The 27,025-nt window shown below is 40.6% G+C and overlaps 2 protein-coding genes across 4 annotated transcripts in view; both read right to left on the minus strand.

Moving 5' to 3' along the window:
- Window positions 1-207: 207 nt before the first annotated feature.
- LOC128622588 (uncharacterized protein KIAA2026-like) lies at window positions 208-12,536 on the minus strand. 3 transcript variants are annotated; one of them, XM_053649215.1, is made up of 9 exons: window positions 11,994-12,536; window positions 9,685-10,407; window positions 8,599-8,799; window positions 6,278-7,698; window positions 5,374-5,453; window positions 4,892-4,981; window positions 4,613-4,728; window positions 4,291-4,484; window positions 208-4,035 (listed from the first exon to the last, which is right to left on the minus strand). In XM_053649215.1, exons 2-9 carry the CDS (start codon window positions 10,314-10,316, stop codon window positions 437-439), a joined length of 6,333 nt encoding a protein of 2,110 aa, XP_053505190.1. In that variant the 5' UTR covers window positions 10,317-10,407; window positions 11,994-12,536; the 3' UTR covers window positions 208-436. The 3 variants fall into 3 exon arrangements, 2 of the variants coding, with proteins under 2 accessions (XP_053505190.1, XP_053505189.1); XM_053649214.1 differs by having other exon boundaries at window positions 5,374-5,456; XR_008388423.1 differs by lacking the exon at window positions 208-4,035 and having other exon boundaries at window positions 4,351-4,484; window positions 4,888-4,981; window positions 5,374-5,456.
- A 6,480-nt stretch (window positions 12,537-19,016) lies between these two features.
- Window positions 19,017-27,025, minus strand: part of nsmfa (NMDA receptor synaptonuclear signaling and neuronal migration factor a) — a 42,225-nt gene continuing 34,216 nt past the window's right edge. The window contains exon 15 of the mRNA XM_053648699.1: window positions 19,017-26,085. Coding sequence (XP_053504674.1) covers window positions 25,988-26,085 — 98 coding nt within the window. The 3' untranslated portion in view covers window positions 19,017-25,987. The remainder of the gene's footprint in view (window positions 26,086-27,025) is intronic.

Here is a 27,025-nt window from a genome sequence, read left to right on the forward strand (position 1 = left end):
CAGAACAGATATGGTAGACATGTGCTAACACAGCTCGTATTGCATTCGAAAGAATAAAACATGAATCGTTTAATGAATGTCAATTTAAAAAAAAAAAAATGCTACAAAATATTTAAATCCTTCTAAAATTATCTTCTGAAGTATAACTTTTGAAACTTGAAAATGAACAGGAACACACAACAAAAATATTTTTTTACTATATACAACACTGGCCGTTCTAATTCAAAATTGATAATAATAATTAAAAAAAACAACTCATGACAGCATTTCCCACCATAGGTGTTATAAGTGTCCAATATACAAAATAGTGCTTATTCCATAGATCTAAACCGTTTGATCTGAGAAAGATTGGTGGATGGAGGGGGGGGGTGGTTTTGTAAGGGGGTAATCAAATTAATTATTCGATTAATTTGAAATCACATTTTTAGTAATTAGGTCATTCTGGATTATCCGATGTTACCATTCTCTCTGAATCTAGCGTGTGCAAAACAGCTGCATTAGAGGTGGTTACACCCGCTGCCATTTTATCCGTCATCACTGGTAGATTTTGTAGGGGTGGGTATCTAAGTACATTCAAAATGGCACCATCTGGACTTAACAACAATTTACTGGGAGTACAGATGATTTGCCCACCTGAGACTTGTGATGGAGTCTTGCTTTTAACCTGTGGTAGATGGCTAGGGACTGTCATGCTAATATTTCCAGGTTGCACAGGCCTAACTGGTTGACAAGTTGCCATTAAAAGTGTGTTAATAGATGGAGATACTGTTGCGACACAAGTGTTTTGACCGCTACTCATTGTACTGCCAATTGGTGGTACAGTTGCCACAGGAAGTGTCTGCATCCTTGATACTGTACTACTCATGGGTGACACGGTGACCACTGGGGATGGCCAGGAAATCACCGGTTTTACTGCCGTTACGACTGATTTCAATTTCGGTGCAGCACTGGAAGATTCTGTTTGTGAAAGGTCTGGAGTGTTTGTGCTCGGTAAACATCTTTGTAACTGAGCGGAAACTGCAATGTTTTCCTTTGGGCAGCTGGTAACACTACCTGAAGAAACAGCAGGGTATTCTTTCACTTCAGGGAGTAAAAAGGAAGGAAGTCTTACAATATGGGTCAAGCATTGTTGCCCAGATGATCGGGCAGTACCAAACTGAGACACCTGTGCAAAAGTAGAAGAATTAATGGTGACTGGTGGGGACCTGACTGCAGTTAAAAGATTATTAACAGAGACAGATTGTTCAATCTTTGCTGGGATGGGTGCCGGTTGCCTGACTGATGTATCATGTGACCTTATACTAGGTGTTACCATTCTCAGACCTTGAACAACTGAAGCAGCAGGAGGAGCAGTCAGAGTACCTGCCACCCTTGGGGCAGGATAGACAGGATTTGTCCCCAGTCGGCCAGTAGGATGCACAGTGGGACTTGAGATAAGAAGAACATGACTGCCAGGCGCAAGTCCTTGAGCAGGTACAACAAACCTTGTGTTGTTAATGAACAGTTGGGTTCCAGGAGCAAGTGGGGCAGTAGTATTGATCACAACTTTTTCCTGAACTGTTGTGGTGCCAGGGACGGCATTCATAGGAGATCTCACCGTAGAAGGCATTACTGATCGAATTCCAGTAGAAGGGTTGTCTGATACATGTTTTGCTGTTGTGGTGCTCAGAGCTAGGGGCTGAGAGACCCTTGTCAAAGAGCTGATGATAGGAAGTTTGATAGCTGTAGAAGCCGTACTAAGGGACATACTATCCAACGGTTTGTCCTGCATCACTCCCGTTGGTAAAGTAGTGCCTTTGTTAAATGGGCTTCCTAATACTGAACAGCATATATTTGGTGCTGAGCTGCTAGCTACTAGCTCTGATCTATTATTTAGGATGTCCGATACTGAAATAGCGGTTGACACGGAGTGAGACGCACTCTTCTGTTGTACTGCTGAAAGGAGTTCAGAGGAGGCCATATGCCCAGTGTCATAAGTGGAAAACTTAACACTTTTACCATCAGCAGATCCAGTTGCTTTGACAGGACCATTGGCATTCAGTGACAAACAGCTATTTGCAGAAGAGTTGCAGTTCTGGACAAAAAATTGCCCACTTGAAGGTGCAAGTACACTGGACATCATCATAGGTGCAACTTTTGTGGTGATTTCTGCCATTTTTTTGCTCGTCACTGTAGTTCTGTCCAGTATCCTAGCTCCTAATCCAGTAATGTTGATGCCCTGGACTTCAGTCGGAGTACCAGCAGATGTGCTGCCAATGGATTGCCCAAGGTTGGGTCTAACTTTCATGACTTCAACTGCTGATGAAGTAGCTGTAGCAGTAATACTGCACTCTGATGTTACTAACCCTTTACCAACAGTAACCGTAGAGCAGGCAGAGCCAGACTGACTCATGAACTTGACCCTTGATCCTGGAAAAGCAGAAGCAGCAGACGTAGTGGTGATACTTGATACTGATGTTGAGATGTTTGTAGTGGATGCGACTACAAAAGCTTTCTGGAAGGTAGACGGATCTGGATCGACGCTAGTATCTTGGGGGCTCTTTTGAGTAAGTCGAATGATGTTTTCAGAAGCAGCAGTCTGGACAGCCCAGACAGATGAAGGGACACTAGCATTACTTTGGGAGTTGGCTGGAACTAGTGAGTTAATACCAATTAATATCTGGGCACGCTTTGCTGCATTGTCAGAAACAGACCCTACAGGGAAAGGCAAGTCATTGTTAAAGGGTACTGTACCACTTAATCTTTCCATCAGAGGGCACGGGTTCACCGGATTGGCACTTTTTAAAGACGATTGGGGTGCCGAATTAAAAGAAACTACCTTGTTGTCAATTAAAGAGGAGACGACAGGCAATAACTTGGCAGCTGTGGTAGTTTGAGGCGTGGATGTTGCTACAGTCGATGCCTTGGACAGCAGGAAAGCTTGAAACTTAGGGGGGAGAGTGAAAATAGGGCTGGATGGTAAAACACTTGCACCACTGTTGTCTGAAGTCTGTACCTTCACCACTCCTGTGTTTCCTCCTCTGGTTGTGACAAGAATGGACTGCGAGTCTCTGATGCACACTGTCTTTAACTCTTGATTAAGATCACATTTGTTGGGTTCAGTAGTGGCTGAAGTAGATGTAGTGGATCCCTTTAGGGTAAAACTTGGTTCAGCAGTCTTTTTACGGGCAGGTGAAACTGATTTTTGCAAGCTAGGTGAAACAGCAGATGATGTCATTACAGTGCTAATACTTTTTAATGGAGACACTTGCTGGACCGGAATCTTGTTTTCTGGCACAGTGAACCCTGAAGGATTGGACAGAAGTGGATCAGGCTTGGTTGTGGCACCAGCAGTCATACAGGATGGTTGCTGAGCTCTTTTTGCCTCAGTCTTTTGAATGAGTAAATTTGTGGGAAGAATAATAACCTGCTGCATTGCCTTCTCCCCTGTTTTCTGATGAATGACTGGCTGCACTGAAAACTTAACTGGCGTGCCATTATTCCTAACCAAACTCAAGCCTTCTGGGGCCTTATATACAACCTGCATAGGCCTCTGTACAGATGATGGAGTGGAAGTATGCGTTTGCATGGAGTCAGGTGCTGATTGTGGTGTAGGCTGACAAATTGCTGTGGGGTTGGTTGTAGTTAGAGCTGCAGAAGCCGTCTTATTTGGACAGTGCAAAATTTGAGCTGCCTGTGGATGACTTATTAGGGTTACTTTATTTCCAACACTCTTGGCCAGCAATGCCTGAATTGGATTACAGCGCCTCTGAAAACCACCCGGAGGTGCCGTTACCACAGTTTCAGTGGTCGAAGCGTTTGTTCCGGCCGTACTTTGGTCCCTGTATGTAACCTTTGTTTGTGGTTCAGTGGTCACAGGATCATCAGCGACCATCTTTCCTTTTTTGCTAAGACTGAAGTCCTCATCTATTCCTCCACTCTGTCGGCGCTTTGAGCTTCGAGTCAAAGGTCCAGATTCACTCAAAGCTGCTGTGTTAACATCTGGTCTGCTGAGTAAGTGTGCTAATAAGTGATTTCCAATGTGATTTTCACAGTCTGCAAAAATGAGAACGATAAAAAAAAAAAAAACGTTTATTTATTTGAACGAACATATCACATTACCATTCTGATAAATTACTATGAAAATAAAGTATACAGTAATTGGGGTTAAGCCAGAAAACAATGACAGATAATTAAGAAGCGCATATGATCGATTAGTGAGAAACTAAAAACCTTTGAAAAGCAACTAAAGGGAGAATGATTTTTGCCTTCCTACGACTTATCCAAAAGAAAGAGGTTAATATTCATCACCTGTTGTTCCAGAGCCTCCCTTCAAATGTCTCTCGGTTTTGTCCTCATCCTTCAATTCTCTGCTAATCTCTGTGGACGAAGAGCCTTCTTTGTATGCATCTCCATCTCCTTTGAATGCTACCCACTCCTCTCGGACAAAGTTTTCATATTCAGGATGCTTTTTAAAGTCGTCACTTTCCTTTTTCAACCGGGCCCTGATGAGAGAAATGCCCACGGTCCGGTTTTACGCGAATAGTTTACAAAATAAACAATAGAATTCGATTCTTCAACAACTAACAGCAAACGTTGCCAGGACAGAAATCAAAGGAATGTACTTGCTTACCTGTTCCTGTGAAAGGCCTTGAGTAATTTGGGTTCCCACGGCAACAGCTCATTCAGCAGTCTTATGAGTGTAATGTGAAGCTCCTTCACTGCTTCTCTCTTAATGTACCACCTTTCCTGAAATGTCCCAACCAAAAACTCTTTTAACAGACGCCAACGGTGTGTTTTCTTTCTGCACAGGCAAATTTGCTCAAAATTTTACATAAATCGGTAGGATTCATATGAAAGGTAGATCAATCTTTGTGTGTGTTTGCTTGTGAGAATTCCCCCTCTTACTAACACATCTCTTTTTGGTGCTCTCCAACTCATCTAGCTCATCCTCTGTTTTACTGATGAGATCCCTCAGTTCATCCAAACTAGTGCAGACCAACTACGAAGGGGTAAAACAAAGCGTGAAGGAATGGGTGATTGGGTGAGGACAAACAGAAGACAAGGAGGACACGAAATACTAATAATATTTACTGTGCAATGTTTGAATTAAATCAGTGCAATTAAAGTAGCAATAATATAAGGAATTTAAAAAAAATTTAAAAAACGGTTCTTTTTCTGAGGTTGATATTAAAATTTTAAAAAATCTGCATTCTCGGATTTTTAGTGAGGACAATCAAATGACGTCAGGCTTAATCCGGATTAAACTGTGAGCTCACGGTACAGCTATATTTACATTTTACGAACAAAATGATCCGATACGTAGGCATACATTTCTGGAAACAAGACACAAGACCTACAAATTTAGCTAATGCAGAAATAAGCATGTGTTACCTTAAAGGCTGGCTCCACTGGGAGCTGCGGAGGATGATCCTTATGTTTTTCTTGAGAGTTCTTAGGAACAAACTTTCTTCCTGCTTATAGAAAAATCAAACAACAGGGCAACAATATCATGACACGTACTTGACGGCACTGGCTCAGATACGTGACAAACTAACGGTTTGTTTCTAGGCTTGAGACAATACACTAACGGCACGATACAAGACATATGCTTCCGAACAGATTTTAGATGCAAGTGTGATTTAGATCAAGTACGCAGTCAAGCCAGCTGTGGTAGAGAAACGGTTTACAGTAACTACCTCTGGATGTCTATGCTACGTACGTGCTACGTACAGTATTATTTTTTCCGAAGTGAAACAAGGCTGCTTGTGTTTGACCCATGTACCATAAGGCTTCCTTGTGATTAGCATAAATGTTTGGACTATTAAGCAAGCATGCTTTGAGACAGTTAGGTTCTCACTTGCAAACTTCCAGCACTGCATGCTACTACCTCTGATGCTGCTGCCTAGTGTGTACGAAAAGTTCGAGTTCATAATGAATATCAAAAGGAAATATCGCGATACACGATACGAGAAGAACATTTGTCTCACCGGTACTTTGTATTGCAATATATCGAGACAATGACATTCTGTCTTATGCCTACGCGTTTTAGAATGCAAGTGTGTAAAACGCGATGTGAAGTAAAGCCATAATGCAACACGCAAACTGCCTATAATTTGACAAACCTCTAATAACATTTTTAAAAAAAACAGCAATACTTGGCAATGGGAATCATTGCCATTATGCAGTAAAAGAGTGCCTTTGATAACCAGAAGTAACAGCAACTAAATACAACACACAAGTTCCATATATTTGTCCAAAATGGAACAGTCCAACATTACTGTTCCCTCTCCCTCACCTAACTTCTGTTTCTTCCTTTTATCCTTTCTCTTCAAGTCAGCAGCAGCTTTGCACATGGTGTTTTTGGCCACTCTGGCCTGCCTGAGCTTTTTCAGACCAAGCTTGCCTGTCCCAGCCTTAACTCCATGCAATTTTTCCTTCTTTTTCTTTCTTCTCTTTTTTTTGGACTGTATTTTCCCTGTCTCAGGTCTTGAGTCACTGGCTTGTGAAAAAATCACAGAAGCAGTCCTGTCTGATTCAACTGTGAAACAAAGGCATGAGTGATGCTCTGGATTTGCATGGGAATCCATGGAACATTTGGGGCAAGGAGGTCTATTTCGGCAAGATGATCCATTCTTTACCGTGGCACCTATTTCTGATGGCAGGGACGATTCTAAAGCATTTGCGCTCAAAGAGTTGGCAGGAAATTTGCCCATGTAGCAATTCATGCCAACCCTAAGGCAAGGTTCATAGTCTGTATCTTTCTTGTCTTCTTCTTTTAATTCAATGCTTTGCTTTACCTCCATGGGTTTGTCATTGATGTTTTCGGGACTTGGCAACTCCTCCTTACATGGGAACTGAAATTTCTCAGGTCCTTTCCAATCTACCTCACTTTCTTCCGAGCCATCATCTCTAACTCTCAGACAGAATTCCCAGTTCCCCGCTTTGACATCGGGACAGGGGCTCAAGTTCTCCTCTGTCCTGTCCACCATTCCAGGCTCTAGTTTCTTCACAGAGAAAGAGGGCAAGGGGAATTCCAGTGGTAGACATGGACTCTGGCAATATATACGCAGATCGGCACCACAGAAATGTGGGAAGTGTATGTATGTGTTCTCTTGACTGTCATAGCCCAAGATGGACTCTCGGCACTCGTGAATAGGCTGTCCGAGCACGGCGTCCTGCACGTCCTTCTGCGTCTCGTAGACATTGTCACAAAGGCCCTTAAGCAACCAAACACGATGGTTGAATGGCAACAAATGGAATGGTTTCTCTTCCAAGGGACTTGTCTCTCCCAGGGTCCAGAAAAAACGGTGGCAAAGTCCTAGATGTTCGGCGCAAGCCTCTTGGTCCTTGGCTCGACCTATAGACTGGTACCATCCCAAGACTTTCTGCCTCAACTCCGCCTCCCAGCGACGATAAGGCAGTGCTGGGCGCCTGTGGAGTGTCATTCTTCGATGAGGAGGGCAAAGCAGTGATGTCATGATCTTTGCCAAGAAAGAGCTACAGCGAGGCATTAGCAGGCAGCGTTCCAATTCGAAGAATACGATCTCTGGAAGGTTGAGGGCTGTTTGGGCCAGGCACAAGAAGTGACCGATAGCAGGAAGTTCCCACACAGTGCCAATGGGCCACGGTTCTGCTAGTGAGAGCAATGAGCGCTCCCATTCCTCCACTTCTTTGGCTGAAGTCTCCCCAGCTTCCTTCTTCTCGAGGTCTCGCTGCCTAGATGCCAAAGAGCATGATTAAACAGGACATTGTAGAATTTTAATACATATCATAAGAATAACTGAGAATCATTTATTATAATTTAGTAAATATGCTGAATATTGATTTTATTGACTGCTCTAGTCTCCAGAAAACTGTTGAGTTTGATGTAATATATGGAAATAATATTGTAAATGTAAATTGTAGATTCCATTGTTATCAATTGACATGGGGAAAAGCAAAGAGCTTTCAACACAAGAGGGACAGATGGCTATTGATCTACTCAACAAACATTAGGTCAGGTAGTGCATATGAAAAGCACATACGTGGTTAAAATATCTCTGAGAACAATCACAGCCATAAAAAGTTGAAAACAGCTGAACATTTGGACACTTAAAAACAAAGAAAGATGTGATGACCATCGCAGTTTGAGATTTTTGGCCTACTTGCAATTTAATATCTAAGAATTTTTTGTGCCAGAGTCAAATTTCTAGCTGTGTGTACAGGAATGGAACTGCTAATCTCAATCCAATCGAGCATCTGTTGGATGTGCTGGACGAAAAAAGTCTGATCCATGGATGCTGCTCCTCGCAACTTACAGGACTTAAAGGATCTGCTGCTAACGTCTGAGTGCCAGATACCACAGCACACCTTCAGAAGTCTTGTGGAGTCCATGCCTCAATGGGTCAGAGCCGTTTTGGTGGCACGAGGAGGACGTACACAATGTTGGGCAGGTGGTTTTAATGTTATGGCTGATCGGTGTATATATGTACGTATTTTGTGTTCATCAAGCTTTCTCAGACGGGGAAAAATACAATTGATATCATGATATATTCATGATATCAATGTGTTTCCTGATACTGAAATCAATTAAATGATGACTGCAATTCCTGTAGCTATCAAAAGCAAACAATTTACCTTTTTTCCTCCTTGGCCCTCTGTTGTTCCTCCAGCCGAAGCGCTTGCACCATGATGGATTCAGAGCCACATACGGAAATAGCTGCCAAGTTTCGTGGCACAGATCGGCGCCTAGTTGAAGTGCCAACCGGTGCTTTTTCATCTTCGGTGCCAAAACGACCCCTAGAAGTCACGGCCAAGGCTGTTTTTTCTCTCAGTGTCCTATTAAAAGTGGATTAAGAATTTAAAAAAAAAAAAAAAAAAAAAAAAAGGTCATTTGCAGCTGCAATATCAGACCCATGATGAAAGTTTAGCTTTAATGAAAATGAAATAAACGTAGCTGACCTAATGGTGATAGTCCGCATAATCCGAAAAAGCTATCGAGCATTTATGAGAAAATAAATGCACAAGCACAAAGATGAACTGATGAAGAATGGAGATGAAGGCTAAAATGCTGCCCAACGCTAGCATCAGAATTGGGGCACACACTCGAGTCATTTTCTGACATGTATATAATGTAAAGTCATCAAAAATATTCCTGTTATAGAATTAAATTAATATTTCATATCTTCTAAACCGCTTACATAGCAAACATCTTAGCCTACATATAACTCAATCATATTTGAATGGCTCTCTCCTAAGATACAGCCAAGGGTTACGTCAGCGGGGCAACTACTTCGGCTGTAGATTTTGTATGAAATTATGAGATTCCTAAAATGAGACGTTTTGCTTCAATGTTGACATTTAGAGCTGCATCGATAGGGCAGTCGTCACAATCTGGAAAGCAGTCCTACTACAGAAAAGCAACAATGTTAACTAACAAAAAAATTGTTTTTAACTACGGTTAACCCCCTCCAAGTTCACTCCAAGAACACATAAGGGTAAACATCTAGTCATTGTTTAAAATACAATCTAATACAATACTGTAACTGGTATGCTTAGGCAATTACTTCAATATAAAAATGTCATATAAACACAAGGGTATGTGCAGCCCATCTGTTCTGTCTGTATATATTACCCATTCTTTTAGCATTCTATCAAAAGACTTTCATAGCAGTGGGTTGATGGGTCAAAGGTTTATCCAATTTATTTATTTGGCATGCTTACCTTGAGAGTAAAGTTAGCTTTTGCTCCAGGATGACCTCCAGTTTTTGTGCCTGTTTCGAGATCCAGTGATCAATACCGTGAAATCTATAGCAGTTTTCCAACATCTGGCGAAAATCAGCCACAAATTCGGTAATACTTTCATATTCCCGCTTGACAAACTTGTTGTCTATCTTTTTCAAACACATATCATTTCTGGCTTGATCTCCAACGGGGAACCAAAACGGAGCAGTCGCAGCTTTGTGTTTCTCCAGAAGAAAACTCTGGAATATTCTATAGGCCTGCTGTATTTCTGGTGTGAAACTGTCATTGTAATCATTATCGCCGTTTTCAGGTATAGAACAACTGTCCTCTGAGATCTCCAGCATTTCCAAATCACACTCTGAAATCACACTATGTGATTCCGCCATTGGACCGTCGCACAGTTTCCCCGATATCTGCAAACACTCATTTCCAACATATTTTGACCCAGCCTCGTCAAACAGCATGCTCCTACAAAGATGGTCCTCAAAAACCAGGTGATTCTTTCTGTCCCCAAGCCCAGCGATATCCTTTTGACCCTGGATGGTATAATTCAGTGTGTGTGATGGGTGAGCCGTCTCATTTTTATCATCCACGTCAATGTGCACCTTCATCTTCTTGTCAGACTCTTGAGGATGATGAAGATCCGGATCATCAGAGGGGATTCAAGACATCATCTGGCGGCAAACGAAGCCATCATTGTTCCTAAAAGAGGATTGTTTAGAGAATGTATGAGCGGTTCCAGCTTGTACAGTGGGGTTTATTTTACAATTACATACATAATGAAATTAGTAAAGGACACTCTTAAGACTAAATTACCCTGGATGCTGTTTAAACTAAAACGATCAACTCAGAATTTAATTACAAAATAAATCTCGGACGACGTCATAAACCACGTGATTTATAATTAATATTACAGACATTGTTCCGGGTGGATATTTCCTTTCAAATATTTTTTAATGATGTCGCATTAGTAGCTGCAATTCAGAAACTGTTTCGATTCTAATAGCAATTACAAAGTGGAACATTTTTTAACCAGCTAGGCCTGTGTTTTTGGCAGCTGGTCAGACTGAGCTGCATTTTTCAGCAGGGCAATTACACTATTATTACATAGAATGAGCAGGATACGACTAACTTACCACTGCTGCTACTACTACTAACAATAATGTTTAAATCTACAGCACATTTCCTTTCATTAAAAAAAATAGCCTAAGTGCATCAGAACAGAAACGTGAGCGAACATTAACCCTTGGTGTTCTGTTCACTGTTAGCAACAGATGTACTGTTCATGGGTTACAGTGACTTTGGGTTTATGGGTCACGTTGACTTTGGGATCATGGTTCACATTGACTTTTGGAATCATGGGTCACGTTGATTTTGGGAATCATGGTTCACGTTGACTTTTGGAATCATGGGTCACGTTGATTTTGGGATCATGGGTCACGTCGACATTGGGCAGCTGACACAAAATGACCCAAACTTTACCTGTTTAACATAAATATGAAGAGGGTATAACAGATGCACCAAAAGTAAATAATCCCCCTTTTTTTTTTCCGCGCAAAAGTTCCTAAACTTTTTATATCTATGGAGCGCTTTAACTGAAAAATAACTTCCTCCCACCTCCTCAGCACCTTACTTCACGTACCTTACTGAACCATATACAATACCATGTCATATATTTATTAAAGCCATAGAGCTTTTTAGTCCTAAACCTTCCAACCCACAGAACCTTTGGAGATGTTATGGTCTGCATAAAACCCATTCAATTCAAGGGACTCCCCATAATAACTACAATAATAACAGTGTGTTGTGATTTTCCATCACTGTAATTAAATGAAAACAATACACAGACTCGGCTTCATGGAGCCCAGTTTGAGAAAATAAGCCTGGCATAAAAACATATTACTAATGGTTCCAGTTTAACTAAAAAAATTTCAAACACAAGTGTTATGGAAATGAAAGCTGAATACAATAAGCTAGCTAAACTAAGCATACTGACTTGCTAAGCTTATTAAAGGAATGACTGGAACATGTATCAACGGATGAAAATAAACGAAACTGGCAGCAAATAACCAAAACTACCACAAAAAAAACAAACTGTAGCCTTAGAGGTCCATTTACTCGCAAATTCTTTGTATTTGACTCTAATAACGCTAGTTGTGTTATGCTAACGTTATACAGCTAACGTTACACACACGCTAACATTGTTTAGGTCTAAGGCATTGTTTACGTAATGCACTTTGAATTACAGCGCGTGCATGAAATGAGCTCCAAAAATAAAGCAGCGTTACCTCTGAAACTGGCTTCACTGCTCTCTCTCTCTCTCTGTCTCGCTCTCCCCGGCCATGGAGCTTCTCTGCTTTATTCCCTCATCCGCTCATGATCTCTATAAGCGGCAGCGTTTCACTGAAAATTCTCCAAATCTATCATGATATCAATTGTTTTTCCTTCTGCAACACACATTTTTTTTTTGCCGGTAGCTAACAAGCTAACTGAATAAACTCAATGCCTGAAATCCCGAAGTCTATTTAATCCACTGTTTGGCTAACAAGCTAGCTGCTTTAGCTTGCAACACTGCGTTTCAGAAAGTTGACTGTAAAATTTGCTATTAAACATAGCTATTAAGGGAAAAACTAGAATTGTACTGCTTTGTTTATTTATTAGTTTTTTTTTATTAAGTTAGACCAAATTATTAAAAGAAAAGACACGCCTGTCATTTAAGTAGCTAACTAGCTTAGCTTATCGCTAGCATTAGCAATAGCATCTACACTAAACTAATGGGAGAGCCCTAGCGCTTTTACTTAACTTGTTGTAACCCCGCGGGTTGCCAGGTGCTTGTCTAATACCAAACTCTCTTTCTATGTCCTTCTCCACGTTCATCTAGGTGTCAGGTATAAAGCACACTTTTTTTTTTTTTTTTAGATTTTTGAGATTTAACCAAATAAACTATTAAATCATATATAAATATTGCCATGTATTTCATTACTGCATGGGCTCATACACAAAATATACCATCATTTAAAGCTCAATAGCATTTGAAGGGAGTGATGTTCAGTCACACATCCAACTGTAAAATGTTCATCTGGGCGTCAGGTATGATGCACACCTTTTAGATTTCTGATATTTAACAATATAAGCTATTAAATCATGTATAAATATTGCCATGTATTTCACTACCGAATGGGCCCATACACAAAATGTACATATTTTGTGTATGAGCCAGTGCAGTAATAAAATACATGGCAATTTTGATATAAATCTGACTAAAAATTATACACATGAAGCAAGCATCCGTCTGCACCTAGCCCACTGTTTGAAGAAGAAATCGTCAAAAGATCCATCAAAAGAGTGACAGATCATGACGTCAGAGTAAAATCGGGTTGCCACATCCATCATTAACACTTCTACAGCTCTCAGTGAGGTAAAGGTCATTGCAAACTTTTTTTTTTTTTTTTTTAATTGACCAGCAAAAAGATATGTCTTACTTTCTCTGTTCGTTCTGCAAGTATGAGTGTTGGAGAAAGTGATAGTACACTAGTTACACAGCAGTGAGTCAGATTATAAGTTTATTGTTCACTTTTGACAGCATTGTTGTAATTACGTAGGCGGTTATGGTCATTTGTAATGGTGGACATAATTTATACCCAATCAATTACATCCTGCATGTTGTTCCATGGATCAAAACACGGGGGAACTCTAGGAAATAGAGACCACACTTACTGACCTGGTGCACCAGCAAACAAGGAGCTCGTCTTAAGCAGCCCAATTCAATCCAAATTAAGTCTCTGGACCATCTGTAGAACCATTTATGTCTATCCTTTACCTGTTAGAGGTCTTCTTCTTCCAACATTTGTTAAAGGAACTGTAATATGACACCCACTTTACTTGGGAATAACATTCTACCATTTCTAAAAGACCAGACCAAATGAATTCTTCCAAATATTCTTCCTTTAGGCTAACAAATTGCACTGTTCATTGCTTTGTCTTCACATAAAGAGATTATTTGTATCACTTTTCTATAAATGTTACTTTGTAGTCTATTGTATTAGACAGAATGTACATTTCACAGAACTATAATTACTACAATTATGCAGTGTGCTTACTGGCTAAGAAAGAACACAGCGGTCTTATTTATTTATTTATTTATTTATTTACATTTTCTTAAGTCTAAGACCTAGAAAATTGTATGAATTTGGAATCAAATCCACACTTCTACAGGATCCTGGTAGAAATCCTGGTCTAGTGGCACATTCAGATTACTGAATTAGCAGGGATCTGAGCTGATGATCAATTGTACTCTAGACCTTATTGCATAAAATGCATTACTATCATTATTTGTACATTATAATTAGATGATGCCTTCGATCCCTGGTTCTATTAAACTTACTGCTCAGGTGTCACCTATCCAGCCATAGCTTCACTATGAGTTCACAGTGTTAGATGTTCATCATCTAATTATAATGTACTCAAAACATGCATACGCCTATATTGTATGCCTTGTCACATGTCTATGATTTATGTAAGTTAATAATGAGCTAAAGTGGTGAATGATACAGTATTTGTACAGTGAGTACAATTTTGGGGCAGGAGCTTCAATTCCAAAAACACTCAACTGGGTAGAAACAGGCACTAAAGAGACATTACTACATTTATGACATGAATATATTTAGATCTATGGGAAAGACATCAGTATCTTTTGAAAGAATGGTTTTCCATCACTTTAGTATGGTCCCAGTGATCACTGCCAAGGCACCTTGAAGCTGTTCTGGTGGCTCATGGTGGGCCAGCACTTAAATTCTTAACCCATTCATTCAAAGAAACCTACAATTTAACTGGACAGTGAGTAGTATACACATTATCAGATACAACATCTTGTTTACTCAGCTCAAGTGTGAGTCTAGTTGCGTGTAAGTGTGGAAGTTTTCATTCCAAGTTTCCTTACAATTTAGGATGTTTTTCCTTTGAATAACCTTAAAATCAATACACAGTGTAGAAAGAGGTTGTGTGTGGTTTTCAGTGTCGGGGTATGTGCCACATCTCTACAGGTGTGTTTACTTGCATTGCCCACAAGGTGGCAGTGCAGCAGCTTTTATCAGCTCATACACTAACGTACACAGATGTAGTGTACACTTTAATGTAGTAATTTAGGCTGAAGAGAAAGCACAAAACGTTGGCATTTCAAATCTTGTAAAAGTTTTCTTGACTTTTTTTTCTTGACTTGATTTTCAAACCCACCGACAAAGACTGAACTGACACAATTTTCCCATTACTTCAAACAATCGGCCAAAATGACGTCTTCAATGACCTGCAGTGCAAAATTAAAGAGGCAAACACTTGGGTGATTGACTAAATTTGGGGTAAGAGGGAAACAATGTAAGTGTAAGTACTGGCCAAACTATTCCTCTGAGAGAGAGACAGAGAGATCTGTGGATAGTTTAATGTTTGTCTAGTAATTTAAAGATGATGAAAGCACACGTCCAGTCATCCTGGATTGCTTGCTACTGGGGATGGATGAGTAAATCCTGAGCCCTGGACATGAGCCTATGATAGGAGGCTATGCAGCGGACCCCCTCGCCATCTTGCTAACCATGAACCAACGTAGAGAGCCTAAATCAGACATTAAACATCCAATAAGAGTATTTGAGTGTCCTCTGTGTTATGCAGAAGACAAGTCTTATCTTAGGCAGCTGGCGTCTTTCTTACTTGTACTTACTTACTGCCTGCAAACTCATTCACCAAATGGCCAAAGTCTAGCTTTTTAACAAGCTCTGACTCAGTGGTGAGCAGAGACAGCACTTTGAGTCTTCTTTAGCCCAGTTTAGGTTGGAGTTCATTTGAATGTTTAGCTGAATTTGAAGGATATCTTCATCCACTTGTCTACTGTAACTCTAGTTCAAAAACATTTAGGATCTACCTGACCGCTCACTAGTAACAAAATCAGATCCACACACCAACATACACATACTGCTGAATAATTTCAGATTCTGTGACAGGTGTTTTTGACTTAATGATCAATCAGTCTATAATTAATTTAAATTGCATGCTTGTCAAGGACCTCCTAGTGAATAGAGCCCTAATGGGACCAGTCAGTAATCTGCCCCTGCTTGCTTGCTTACTAACAAGGATGCAGTGATCCGACACAGAAACGCTGAATCAGTGTCAGTTTGGCAAATTTTCAGATATGATCCTTTTTTTTTTTTTGTGCAAATCGTGTGAACATTCTCTTTATATAAAGGCTTTGTTAGAATAATTATTTTTCCTACCAAGCTCATCAAGGGCTGAAAGAAAAATGACAAATGGGGCAATTTCAGAGCAACTCACTTGAAACAGGTATGCTTAAAGTAAAAAAAAAAAATTACCAGTTAAAAGTAATTAGAAAGCAATTAGAAAATCTCAAACATTCATTTCTCAGTTTAATAAGTCAAGTAATAAGGACAGCTTGTAGCTGTCAGCTACGCTAAACTCAACACAGTAGCGAACCTTCCCAGAAGTGGCCGACCTTCCAAAATTCCTCCAAGAGCACAGCGACGACTCATCCAGGAAGTCACAAAAGAGCCGAGGACAACATCAAAGGACGTACAGGCCTCTCTTGCATCAATAAAGGTCACTGTTCATGACGCCACTATCAGAAAGACACTGGGGGAAAATGGCATCCATGGAAGATTGCCGAGGTGAAAACCACTGCTAACTCAGAAGAACATAAAGGCTCATCTGAATTTTGCTAAAACATATGTTGATGATCCTCAAACATTTTGGGAGAATGTTCTGTGGACTGATGAGTTGAAAGTGGAACTATTTGAAAGACAGGGATCCCGTTAAATCTGGTGTAAACCAGACACAGAATTGCACAAAAAGAACATCATACCTACAGTCAAGCATGGTGGTGGAAGTGTGACGATGTGGGGATGTTTTGCTGCAACTTGCAATAATTGAGGCAAACATGAATTCTGCTCTCTAAATCCTAAAAGAGAATGTCCAGTCTGCGGTCCATGAATCGAAACTCAAGCACAACTGGATTGTGCAACAAGACAATGATTCAAAGCATAGGAATAAATCCTAGTCCTAGAAGTAAGTGAAAGACTGATCTCCTGTTATCGGAAGCATTTGGTAGCAGTTTTTGCAGCTAAAGGTGGGACGAACAGATTTTAAGTTTAAGAAGGCAATTGGTTTTTCACATTGATGATAGGTGTTGGATAACTTTTCTTGCTTCAGTAAAATACGCAAATGAATAAAAAAAAAACGGTATTGTGTGTTTACTCGGGTTGCCTTTCTTTTATGTTGTATTTTCTTTGAAGATCTAAAACTATTTAGTATGAGACATACACAAACACGGAAGAAATCAGGCGTTTTTCACAGCAGTGTACATAAACCTAGATTTACAGTTCCTAGATCAGCTCATCTTCAGCTAAACAGGGATGGAGATGCAGGACAGTTGCAATGTTGGGGGAAGAACAGCGATCACTGCAGTGAAACAGTGACCTTGACAAGACTCAGGGATAAAACCTGGACCGTGACAGTCTGTCAGAGTCCGCTGTCTGTCTTCTAGCAGTAACTGGGTGGGCTAGGCCGTTGATTTACCATCACTACGCTGAATGTTACTGGGTGGCTGGTTCAGTGTCTCCTCAGAGTGTGAAGGGTTCAGGATAGGGAAGGCGCACTCTCTTTCATCTGCTCCTCCCCTTCTATTCACTGCTCCTGGACTGTGATCTCTGTGAAACCCAGCAGCTGTCGCACTGCACATCAAAAACCAACCCGAAATGCTTTTGATGTGGCATAATACACATATTTAGAACACTAATGAAGTTCTTCAGCTCATTATCTTTAATGACCCCTGGCTCAAAGACGTTTTAATTTATGCTCGAAATAAGCTCAATTTCAATTAGGCGTGCAAATCTGGTGAATATGCAAAGCCCTCAGTGCTGCTGCGGAAAGGACTTCAAATATGTTTTCTTGTTTTTTTTTTAATTTAAGTGGTCTGTTCATTGTAGTTCTACTTTTTTAGTATAACACTCACCTAAGAATATTCCCAGCACGAAACAAGCTCATCTGTGGAGAATCATCACTAATTGACGTTAGCGCTCAGTGCACTGAACCCCTTACTGTGCTTGGCTGGATAACTCATCGAGGCTTGTTTATGGAAAAAAAACCCCCAAAAAAACAAAGTTTGCTGCAGGCCTTAGCATCACACAGTGGTTAATTCCCCAATTCATATTCAGCTGTTTGCTGTGGTTATACACATGCACAGAAGGAGGGCTTAAATAATAAAGAACAGAGAAAAAGCAAGACAGACCTAAAAAAGCCTAATGTTTATACATTGCATCAGTTTATACATCGTAATGTATAAACGTAATTATCACGGAAAATAGTTTTACTGAACCTTCCTAAAAATGGAAGGTTACATACTCTGGAAATTGTAGTTCTACGAGTAGAGGATTGCAAGGGCAATGGACAAGTGTCATGCCATATTTTTGTTTCTGCCCAAAATACAGTGCACAAATGCTGGGTTTGGCAACAGAGTGACATCATTGAGCTCTGGACATTTATTAATCTGGCCCGACTGTTTATCACTATGTTGAGATCGCACCGCTGGACCATGGTTTTGCATGGAGTTCACAGACGTTTCACATCAACAAAACTGGTTGCACTGTTTTTTTCAAGGCATCATTGGGTCATTTGCAGAAACAGAAGCAGAAAAGCACATAATTGTAGATTTGGCCAATTGTGCACCACATTCTAGCTCAAAGCGTTTGTCTCCGTCCATGAAGCACATTGAACAGTGAGTTGTCCGTGCGCTCATAAACAGGTCAACCTTCACGCTGCCTCCATCTGCTACAACCCCTGGCAAAAATGATGCAATCACTACACTTAAAGGATGTTCAGCCGTTTTTTGTTTTTTTTACTATGTAGCAAATAAAAAAATTACAGATATGACACAAAGCAATTTTTCGTTTAACAGCTGACCATTCTGGCTTTGTGAAACATATTTCAAACAAATGAAATTATTTTAATTAATGGCATTTTTTTTTTTTCCAGATCAAGTAGAGGAAAAAAAAAAAGATGGAATCACTCAATGTCGATCTGGAAAACTATTCCATGAATTAAAACAATTGAATTGAATTTGTTTGAGGTATGTCTCAGGAAGCCAGAATGCACAGCTACTAAACAAAAAATTGTTTTGCGTCATATCTGTGATTTGTTTCTTTGCTACGAAGGAAAAAACCCGGGTGATTCCATCATTTCTGCCAGGGGTTGTACTACCCCTTGTGAATTTGCTAATCCCCAGACACAGATCTGCTTCGAGACAACACATCCATTGTCCGATTGCACGAGCTGATACGTAGGCAGAGAGAGAAGCTGTACGTCTAACATTCTAGCGCTTGCCTATCTCAGTTTTGTTTGCAATTTTGTGCCGTGTTGCCATTTGATATTGAACACCATTGAAGTGTGGCTGTTCTGCACTTGTATGTATGACACCATTAGTTCCAGAAAATGCTGCAAAACCAGCAAGAGAGCTTGCATTCAGATCAAATTTTGGTGAATCATGCCCTGGGTGTGGGCACTCCATCGATCCACTGATGCAATTTCTGAAACCCAGCTTGCAGGAATTGTGTGATGGCAGACAGGAATGCCTAAAGGTAGAGTGCTGAATCAAAACTCGGTTGTGTTTTGGACAGAAACACGAGTTTGCACCCTGTGGGCCTGTGTGCCAAAGACTTGTCCAGGTACTACTGGCAGATGGCATTACAAGGCTCTGGCAGTGGAGTTCAAACCAGGCAAACTTTCCTTCTCATTTGCATTAACAAACCCTCACATTTCTTGGACGGCTGCCTGTGGAATTATTGTACCCATTGCATCTCCGGTAATGGGAATTATCTCATGAAATGCCAGAATCAACTGTGCCACCATAGATATAGATACATTTATCAGAGTAAATGTCATAGATCTTACAAACAAGCTTGTTTATTTTTGTGTCTATACGACGTAGGGATTTCAGCGTACAAATCTCATCAACCTGTATAACAAGAGAGGTCACCGGTATCTCTGTTGGAAGTATTAAAGTCAACCTTAGCGTTCGCAACTGCATCTGCCATTGAAACCAGCATGTTCTTTTACCAGTTTGCATCTTTACAGTGCTCGTGAATGTGCAAAAGAGCTCTTAAATGAAACTGGTACATTCCGGACTAGCCTAGTTATTGCATGGGCAGATGCAAATCGAATTGTCTTTCGACGTCTAATTGGTTGCAGAACCAAGCTTTCGTTTGGGTAAAGCAATCTTAATTCCAGCCTGTAATGCATGCACTGCGACTGCTGAGCTGTACTCCTGCATTATGTTCTGGACATCAGGAATGCACAGATGGCAGTCTATAAACAGGGAGGATTCATTACTCAAATTCAGACAATTAGAAGCAGCCAGAGAGAGTACATAAGGGTTTCTCTCCACGTGTGAGATGGTTGTACTTGGCTCCTCCGAGTTCTTACTCATTGTTGCAAACAGCTTGTGAATTTGGCTGCCAATTCCTCTATTCTGTAGGTGATCAGACTCCTTTCTACTGGCTGAGCAGCCAAGCCTTCTGCCTGATTCTGCTGCAATGATGTAACAATGGAGCTTTCCTTTTCTGAGGGTGAAACAGCCATGTTTGATCTTCACTTCACTCCCTGCTGTAACCATGCCGTGTCAGAGGAAGTGTAATGAATGTTGTCAGTATTATTCTCCACGTCTGTGAGAAATGGTTCATTTACTGCTATCTGCATTATGCTGCTGGGTCTGTAATAGGGCAAGATGCTGAAGTCCTAAACATTTTGGGCATCGATCATGTTTATCTCCATTAGTCACCTCCATCCAGGCCTGGTAAAAATAAATTACTAGCCATCCTGACCCGAAAGGTTGCTCGACAATAGGTCACATGTTGGCCAAAAAAAAAAAAAGTAAGAAAAAAAACTAGAACCAGGTATGCTGTAACACCCTCATTTGATGGTGCAAGTTTAACAATAACGTGCAATATATAACGTCCAGTGAAATATAAGAACGAGTCATTCAAATTTTATTGGAACAAAATGTTTTATTAGAAAAAAGTGTTAGAAACATTATGCACCTGTCCAGTGCCAGTGTGGTAGAATGTCTGACATTCAAAATGACATTAGTACTGCAAATGTAATCTTCACACTTGAGTTTAATCCCCAGTACAATGATACAGTTATACAATGAACAAATATGCTACAATTATGTATTTCAAATGAGATCAGCAACACCATCAGAAATATTGATTTAATATCTACAACATCTAGCCCATATATATAAAAATAAATAAATAATAATAAAAAAATAAAAATAAAAACACGGAACATTGCTGGGAATGATAAAAATAAACTATTCTCCATGTCCCTCCTTTCAAGAAGCTCAGGAATGTAACTTATTCATTATTGAATATGCATCCTGGTCTCTGCAATCAGAACGGTGTTAAAATAAAATAAAAATAAAAATAAATAAAGAAGAAACAAACAAAAAAAAAAACCCCAAAAAGCAACCTAATCTCGTGTCAGAAGAGGCCTGGTAAAAAAGCTCGGCGCAGTCTACACTCTGCAAACCATCAATCATCTCTTAATCAACTCAATCAGCAGTGGGCCAGCTGTGCTGCTGTTAATCTGCCTCCACACATGGCCAGATCCCTAGCACACAAAAACATGCATGACCCAGGATGAAAAGCACCATGGAAAGAGAACTGGAGCTGAGGGAGTGGGAACGGCACCTGGTTCGAGTCCAGCAGGGTATCTGGACTGAGATCTCAAGAGAACACGGACTTACAAAGACTAATACAAATGAACGCATTAAAGTGATTTAAAAGAATAAAGAACGCCTGTATACCCCTGCTCATTTGTGCAATTATCCAATCAACGGCATGTGACAGCAACACAATGCATAAAATCAGGCAGATACGGGTCAAGAGCTTGTGGTAATGTTCATATCAAACACTCTCGAAATCCTGACTGTGCCATGCTTGTTGGTGCCAGTTGGTGCATTTACCTACACAACAGTCCGAAGATTTTTTTTTCTTATTTTCCTCTCATCAACAAGGAGTTTCTGCCTGCAGAACTAACACTTACTGGCTGTTGTTTGTTTTTCACACCATTCTGTGTAAACTCTAGAGACTGTTGTATGTGAAAATTCCAGGAGATCAGTAGTTTATGAAATACTCAAACCAGCCCATCAGACAATAAGTCACTGAGATCACATTTTTTCCCCCTCATGCGAACGCTTGACGTGAACATTGACAGAAGCTCTTGACCTGTATCTGCATGATTGTATGCACGGTGGTGCTGCCACGTGATTGGCTGACTGAATAATTGCCTAAATATATATTTCCCCCTGTCGATCCCTGGATAAAATTCTTCTATTTAATGTCTGTATAGGGTATCACACGTGGAACGTATGCCGTACAACGTACAAAGAATCAGTAAAATAAAACAGCATCAAGTCTGAAATGCATAATACGGTCTACTAATCGAACGTCTGCTGTCAAAAAGCAGCCAAGTAGTTCCCAGGATGCTTTATAAATAAAGTTGATTCTTCATGTCTATATTAATATTCATTGTGATGTGAGAATTTGAGCCAAAACTACAACGATACACCGTTCAAATGAATAATTTTTATTATGATTTAGTATGAAGGTAAACAAATGTGTCTTTGACTGGACATTACGGTACAAACTTCATATGGTGTAAAAATAATAGCTCCTGTATGCACTTCATACATACTGTAGGATGAGTGCAGTCTTAGAGACAAACCCAAGCATCTAATTCAGATACAGGAACTGAATAGAATTAACCCAAAATGGTTTGAAAAAAAAAAAAATAAAATTAGTGTCACATTTTTCATATTGCTACAACTGAATCAACTGACCTGCAAATTCAGCTGCAGCGTGTGTGGCGGTTAGTTTAGGCAACGTACAACGGGGTCCAAAAGTCTGATACCATATTTAAATTAGGGAAAGTTTTTCTTTATTATTATTTAAAACTGGAAATAAACAAAGTGAAGCACGTGCTCGGATGACACTCCGATGTATCTGATCGAACATGGATCATGAGGTTTTTCAAGAAACTCGTGGAATCCATGTCAAGTGGGGGAAGAGTCTAAGAAGATACTAAATGCTAAGAAATTCATTTGATATTTCTAAGATTCAACATTTATTTTCCAAGTTCCATCCATCCATCCATCCATCTTCATCTTCAGGGTCACGGGGAAACCTGGAGACTATCCCAGGGAGCATCGGGCACAAGGCGGGGTACACCCTGGACAGGGTGCCAGTCCATCGCAGGGCACAATCACATACACACTCACACACCCATTCATACACTACGGACACGCCTACCATGCATGTCTTTGGACTGGGAACCGGAATACCCGGAGGAAACCCCCGCAGCACGGGGAGAACACGCAAACTCCGCACACACAGGGCCACGGTGGGAATCGAACCCCCGACCCTGGAGGTGTGAGGCGAACCACTCAGCCACCGTGTGCCCACTATTTTCCAAGTTATTTCTAATAGGATTTGTAATGGAAAAAAAAATGTATTAGATTGGAAAAGAATACAAAATAAAAGCACGTTCACTAGTGGTCTCCGACTTTTGGACGCCACTGTAGCTGTACAGAAATCGGTGCCGAATCAAACTGGACTCTATTCCATCTGTTCGTTTTCGAGGTCTCCAGACTGCACACCAACATTTATACAACCAAATGTTCCTAACAGTATGATAGTGGCTGAATACACACTCAATTTCCCACCTCTCTCAGCATGTCACTGTGACATACTCCAGCCATACAGACACCAACCAGAACTCGCAGATGGCTTCAAAATGGCTCAAATTGCCCCAAAATCAGGCCAATTCATTAACGTGTCCCAACTGGCACACACACACACAGGTTAGGAATGGAGTACTATATTTATTTAGCTAATCTAACTGAAATTTCTCAGTTAGCCAGGAGGAACAGAGCAACCAGCAGCAATTATAAAACACACTTCACTATTGTTAGCTAATGCACACTTTGGGTAACAGTAGCTATGTTAGCTTTTGCATCAGACCTCCTTTTCACTAGCTAATTTTTAGCGACCGACGCCCGGTGAGAATCAGCAACTCCTCACACGTGCATCCCGTCGTCTATTCCATTTGAACACTTCCTACCAAAGAAAATCACTGAATCCATATCCTCTTAAAGCTGGCCTTACACTGTACTGTTTACAGCCCGAGCTTGCTGCCGTAGACCGAAAATTGCACATTGTAAAAGAATTCTTTGGTCGTGATTTGAGATCAGCCTTATAATGCACAATGTGATGTGCTCATCTGTGGAAGATTTAGCGCCAGTGCCACCGACAACAGATGATGTTTCGGCAGTATCGAGAATGTTGCTTACCCTCATCTAAAAGCCACCAATAGAATTACGGCGTAGGATTACGCTGAAGTTACAGGACAGCTACAAATACCGTAGTGCCATTGGAGAAACAAACAAAACAAGAAAAACGTGTTTAACTTTAAGATCACTATAAAGAACGTTTCTGTTCATGCGGACCGCATTTTCCACACAAACCCAGATTGATGTCGTAAGCAGGACATGGTAATTTCGGCCCAAATCTGCGGTAATTCTGAAGCGTTTGCTTGATTTCGCGTTCATTTCTGCGATCACTAAATCACGAAATCCTGGAGGGACTGGAGAATACGTGTTATCGCACGGTCTTTGATAGAATTCAGCCAAGATTTTACTGGGATCCTCTCAGTGTGACGAGAAATCTTAAAAGCCCGCTGAAATCGCACTGTGTAAAACCAGCTTTACAGGCTGTAAAGAAAATTTTGGGCCCAGTTATGAGCTTCCTCGAAACCATCTCACAGAAGAGGTGGGGGAGAGAGAGAGAAAGAGAGAGAGAGAGAGAGAGTAAGGCTTGTAAATGCTTTTGTTCACAGGCAGTATGCAGGGCTCGAAACATTACACACTCCTCCTATAAAGTCCCTGACTTTGTTTGTGAAAATGTTTTTGAAGGGACCAGAAAGTCAGACGTCAACGTCTGGAACTTCATAAAGTAATCGCCTGCCCCCCTCTCTCTCTCTCACGCTCTCTCTCTCTCTCTTTCTCCACAAGTGACAAACTTTGCTGACTCAAGGACTTTTGATCCAATGGCTGACGTAAGACATCGCATGATATATGACAGGCTTGAATATTTTTTCACAAAAATAGATTTTAGTGCATTCAGCATTTGTGCCCCACTGAAGCAATGCAGCAACGCAGTATAAATCGCTGACACTTCACTAGTGCAGTGCCATTTCCCATACTGCAGTAAGCTGACCTCTGGAAATGAAATTCTGCTAATGGTTACTGCTAATACAATGTCTTAAGCTAGGAGCTCGAAAACCGCCTATTATATCCTGATGGAGGCCCGAAAGATGAACTAGTCTACACTGTAACAAAGGTTTCAGAACTTGACTACAATGTGGGAAACATATTCAACGATTGGCTAGAAGAATTCTCTGGCATCTTCTCTAGTGACTATCGATAATGTATAAGTCAGCAGAGTATACAGTCTTCACACAAGATACTTAACAAGGACTTCCAATCACATCTGGACAGAGGTTTTAATGGACATACTCCTTAATGGCTAAAACCTGAGGTATTCAAAGGACGTCATTAAAAAGACCACAACAATAAACATCATTATATAAATTATGGACCACTGACATTTGGATTATTTGCATGACTATGGCTACATAATATATTATAACAAGATGTATGCACATCCATATATTACTAGTATGATTTCTTCTCATGTCTCAATTGTATTTTCGAAGAGAAAAAAAAAAGGTTCGAAAAACAGCCTGGCATTAGACATAAGACTTATATATATATATATATATATATATAAAGCACAATACTCTTTGAGAGAGAGCCTTGGTGAAATAGATATGTGACATAGAAAACACTGAACAGTCAGCCTCCATTCTTCTACACTGCCACCAAGGAGAGATTTCACTTTGCTTACTCTGACATGAAACGCTGTCCTTGGCACATGTCCCCTCTCGTCTCCGTCTTCAACCCTGAACCCTTCTGCCAAGCTTGTGACTCAGGGTCTCGAGTGAAGGGTCGGAATACATAATAACTGACTCTGAGATACCAGTGGCACCATGTCTAGTTCCTGTTATCTTTAATGAGAGCTGGTGGGATGTGTTGTTTCACAGGGGAGGGAGGGGCGAGGGGGATGGGGGAGTTCTGTCTGCTAGGACCCATGCTCTCAGGGTCTCTGGGTCACAACAGATCTTCATAGTCCAAGAGCTTCGAGTGCTGCCTCGTCTTCCACAATCGGTAGAGGCGGAAGTCAAAATACATTTCAATCATTTCCTTTCCTGTGACAGAGAGAGCGAAACATGGGACTGATACATGGTGTAATCCTTTGATTAATAAACATGACCACACTCTTACTAGGTCTGCAGAGAAAGAAGATGAGAAAAACAGATGACTTAAACAAGCATTATGTAACAGGATTTCAGCCTTATGGTAATCTTAGACTAGAGTGTATTTGTACCATCATGAGAATATGTTTGTCGACACTGGAAAACACTGAAAAACAAGTCCCAGATGTTGAACTGCCAGTACTGATCGCATGGTCAGTGGATTCTTGGTCTAAGAGTTCCTCAACCTCAACTACATCACTCGATTTCATAATTACCTTTAACTAGTTATCATTTTTATTTGTGCATGCTTGTGAAAAAATGAACTAATTCAGTTGGTTCTAATTCCTTAACATAGGGAACATTTCAATCAGCTCCCTATTTCAGTAGTCAGAGCTCTGATCAGTCTGATGAGTCGGCCATTTAGATTGATGTCTCAATCACGAAATCCTTCCGCTGCACTGGAACGTTTGCTGCCTACAAAAATCCCACAATGCACCCAAAAACCAAGGAGCGTCGATGCTCACTATGTTCCCTTTTTAAAAAAAAAATGGTGGAGGAACTCTCAGCCAACTTTGCTTACAAATGTAATTAGCGTGTTACCGTTGTGTAGCTCTCAAATGATTCCTTACGTTCACGATTTTTTCACGATTAACTTTATTTGACGTTCTGCATACGGTTTGTTTCAAGTGTTTAATGATTTTAAAAAGATCCACTAGCTGGACTACGATCCTGCTTGAAGTACCATGACAGAAATGCGCATGATTAAGCGAATAAATTTCTAAGACATATAATGTCAGAACGATATCGCTCCTGCCTGCTGCTGATAAATGCCAGTGGTGACGTTTTACAACGCGAGTACGCCGGAAATTGAGTCATCAGTGTCCCGATGCGT

The sequence above is a fragment of the Ictalurus furcatus genome, chromosome 18 (assembly GCF_023375685.1).
Source record: "Ictalurus furcatus strain D&B chromosome 18, Billie_1.0, whole genome shotgun sequence".
NCBI classification, from domain to species: domain Eukaryota; kingdom Metazoa; phylum Chordata; class Actinopteri; order Siluriformes; family Ictaluridae; genus Ictalurus; species Ictalurus furcatus.

What these genes read in the sequence shown, in the direction of transcription:
- LOC128622588 (XM_053649214.1), bottom strand. Translation starts at nt 10,316, where the DNA reads ATGAAGGTGCACATTGACGTGGATGATAAAAATGAGACGGCTCACCCA. An exon ending in AGGGCCAAGGAGGAAAAAAG is followed by an intron (nt 7,699 to 8,598) that starts GTAAATTGTTTG and finishes TTTGGCATCTAG; the next exon opens with GCAGCGAGACCTCGAGAAGA. An exon ending in CAGTGGAGCCAGCCTTTAAG is followed by an intron (nt 4,982 to 5,373) that starts GTAACACATGCT and finishes ACCCCTTCGTAG; the next exon opens with TTGGTCTGCACTAGTTTGGA.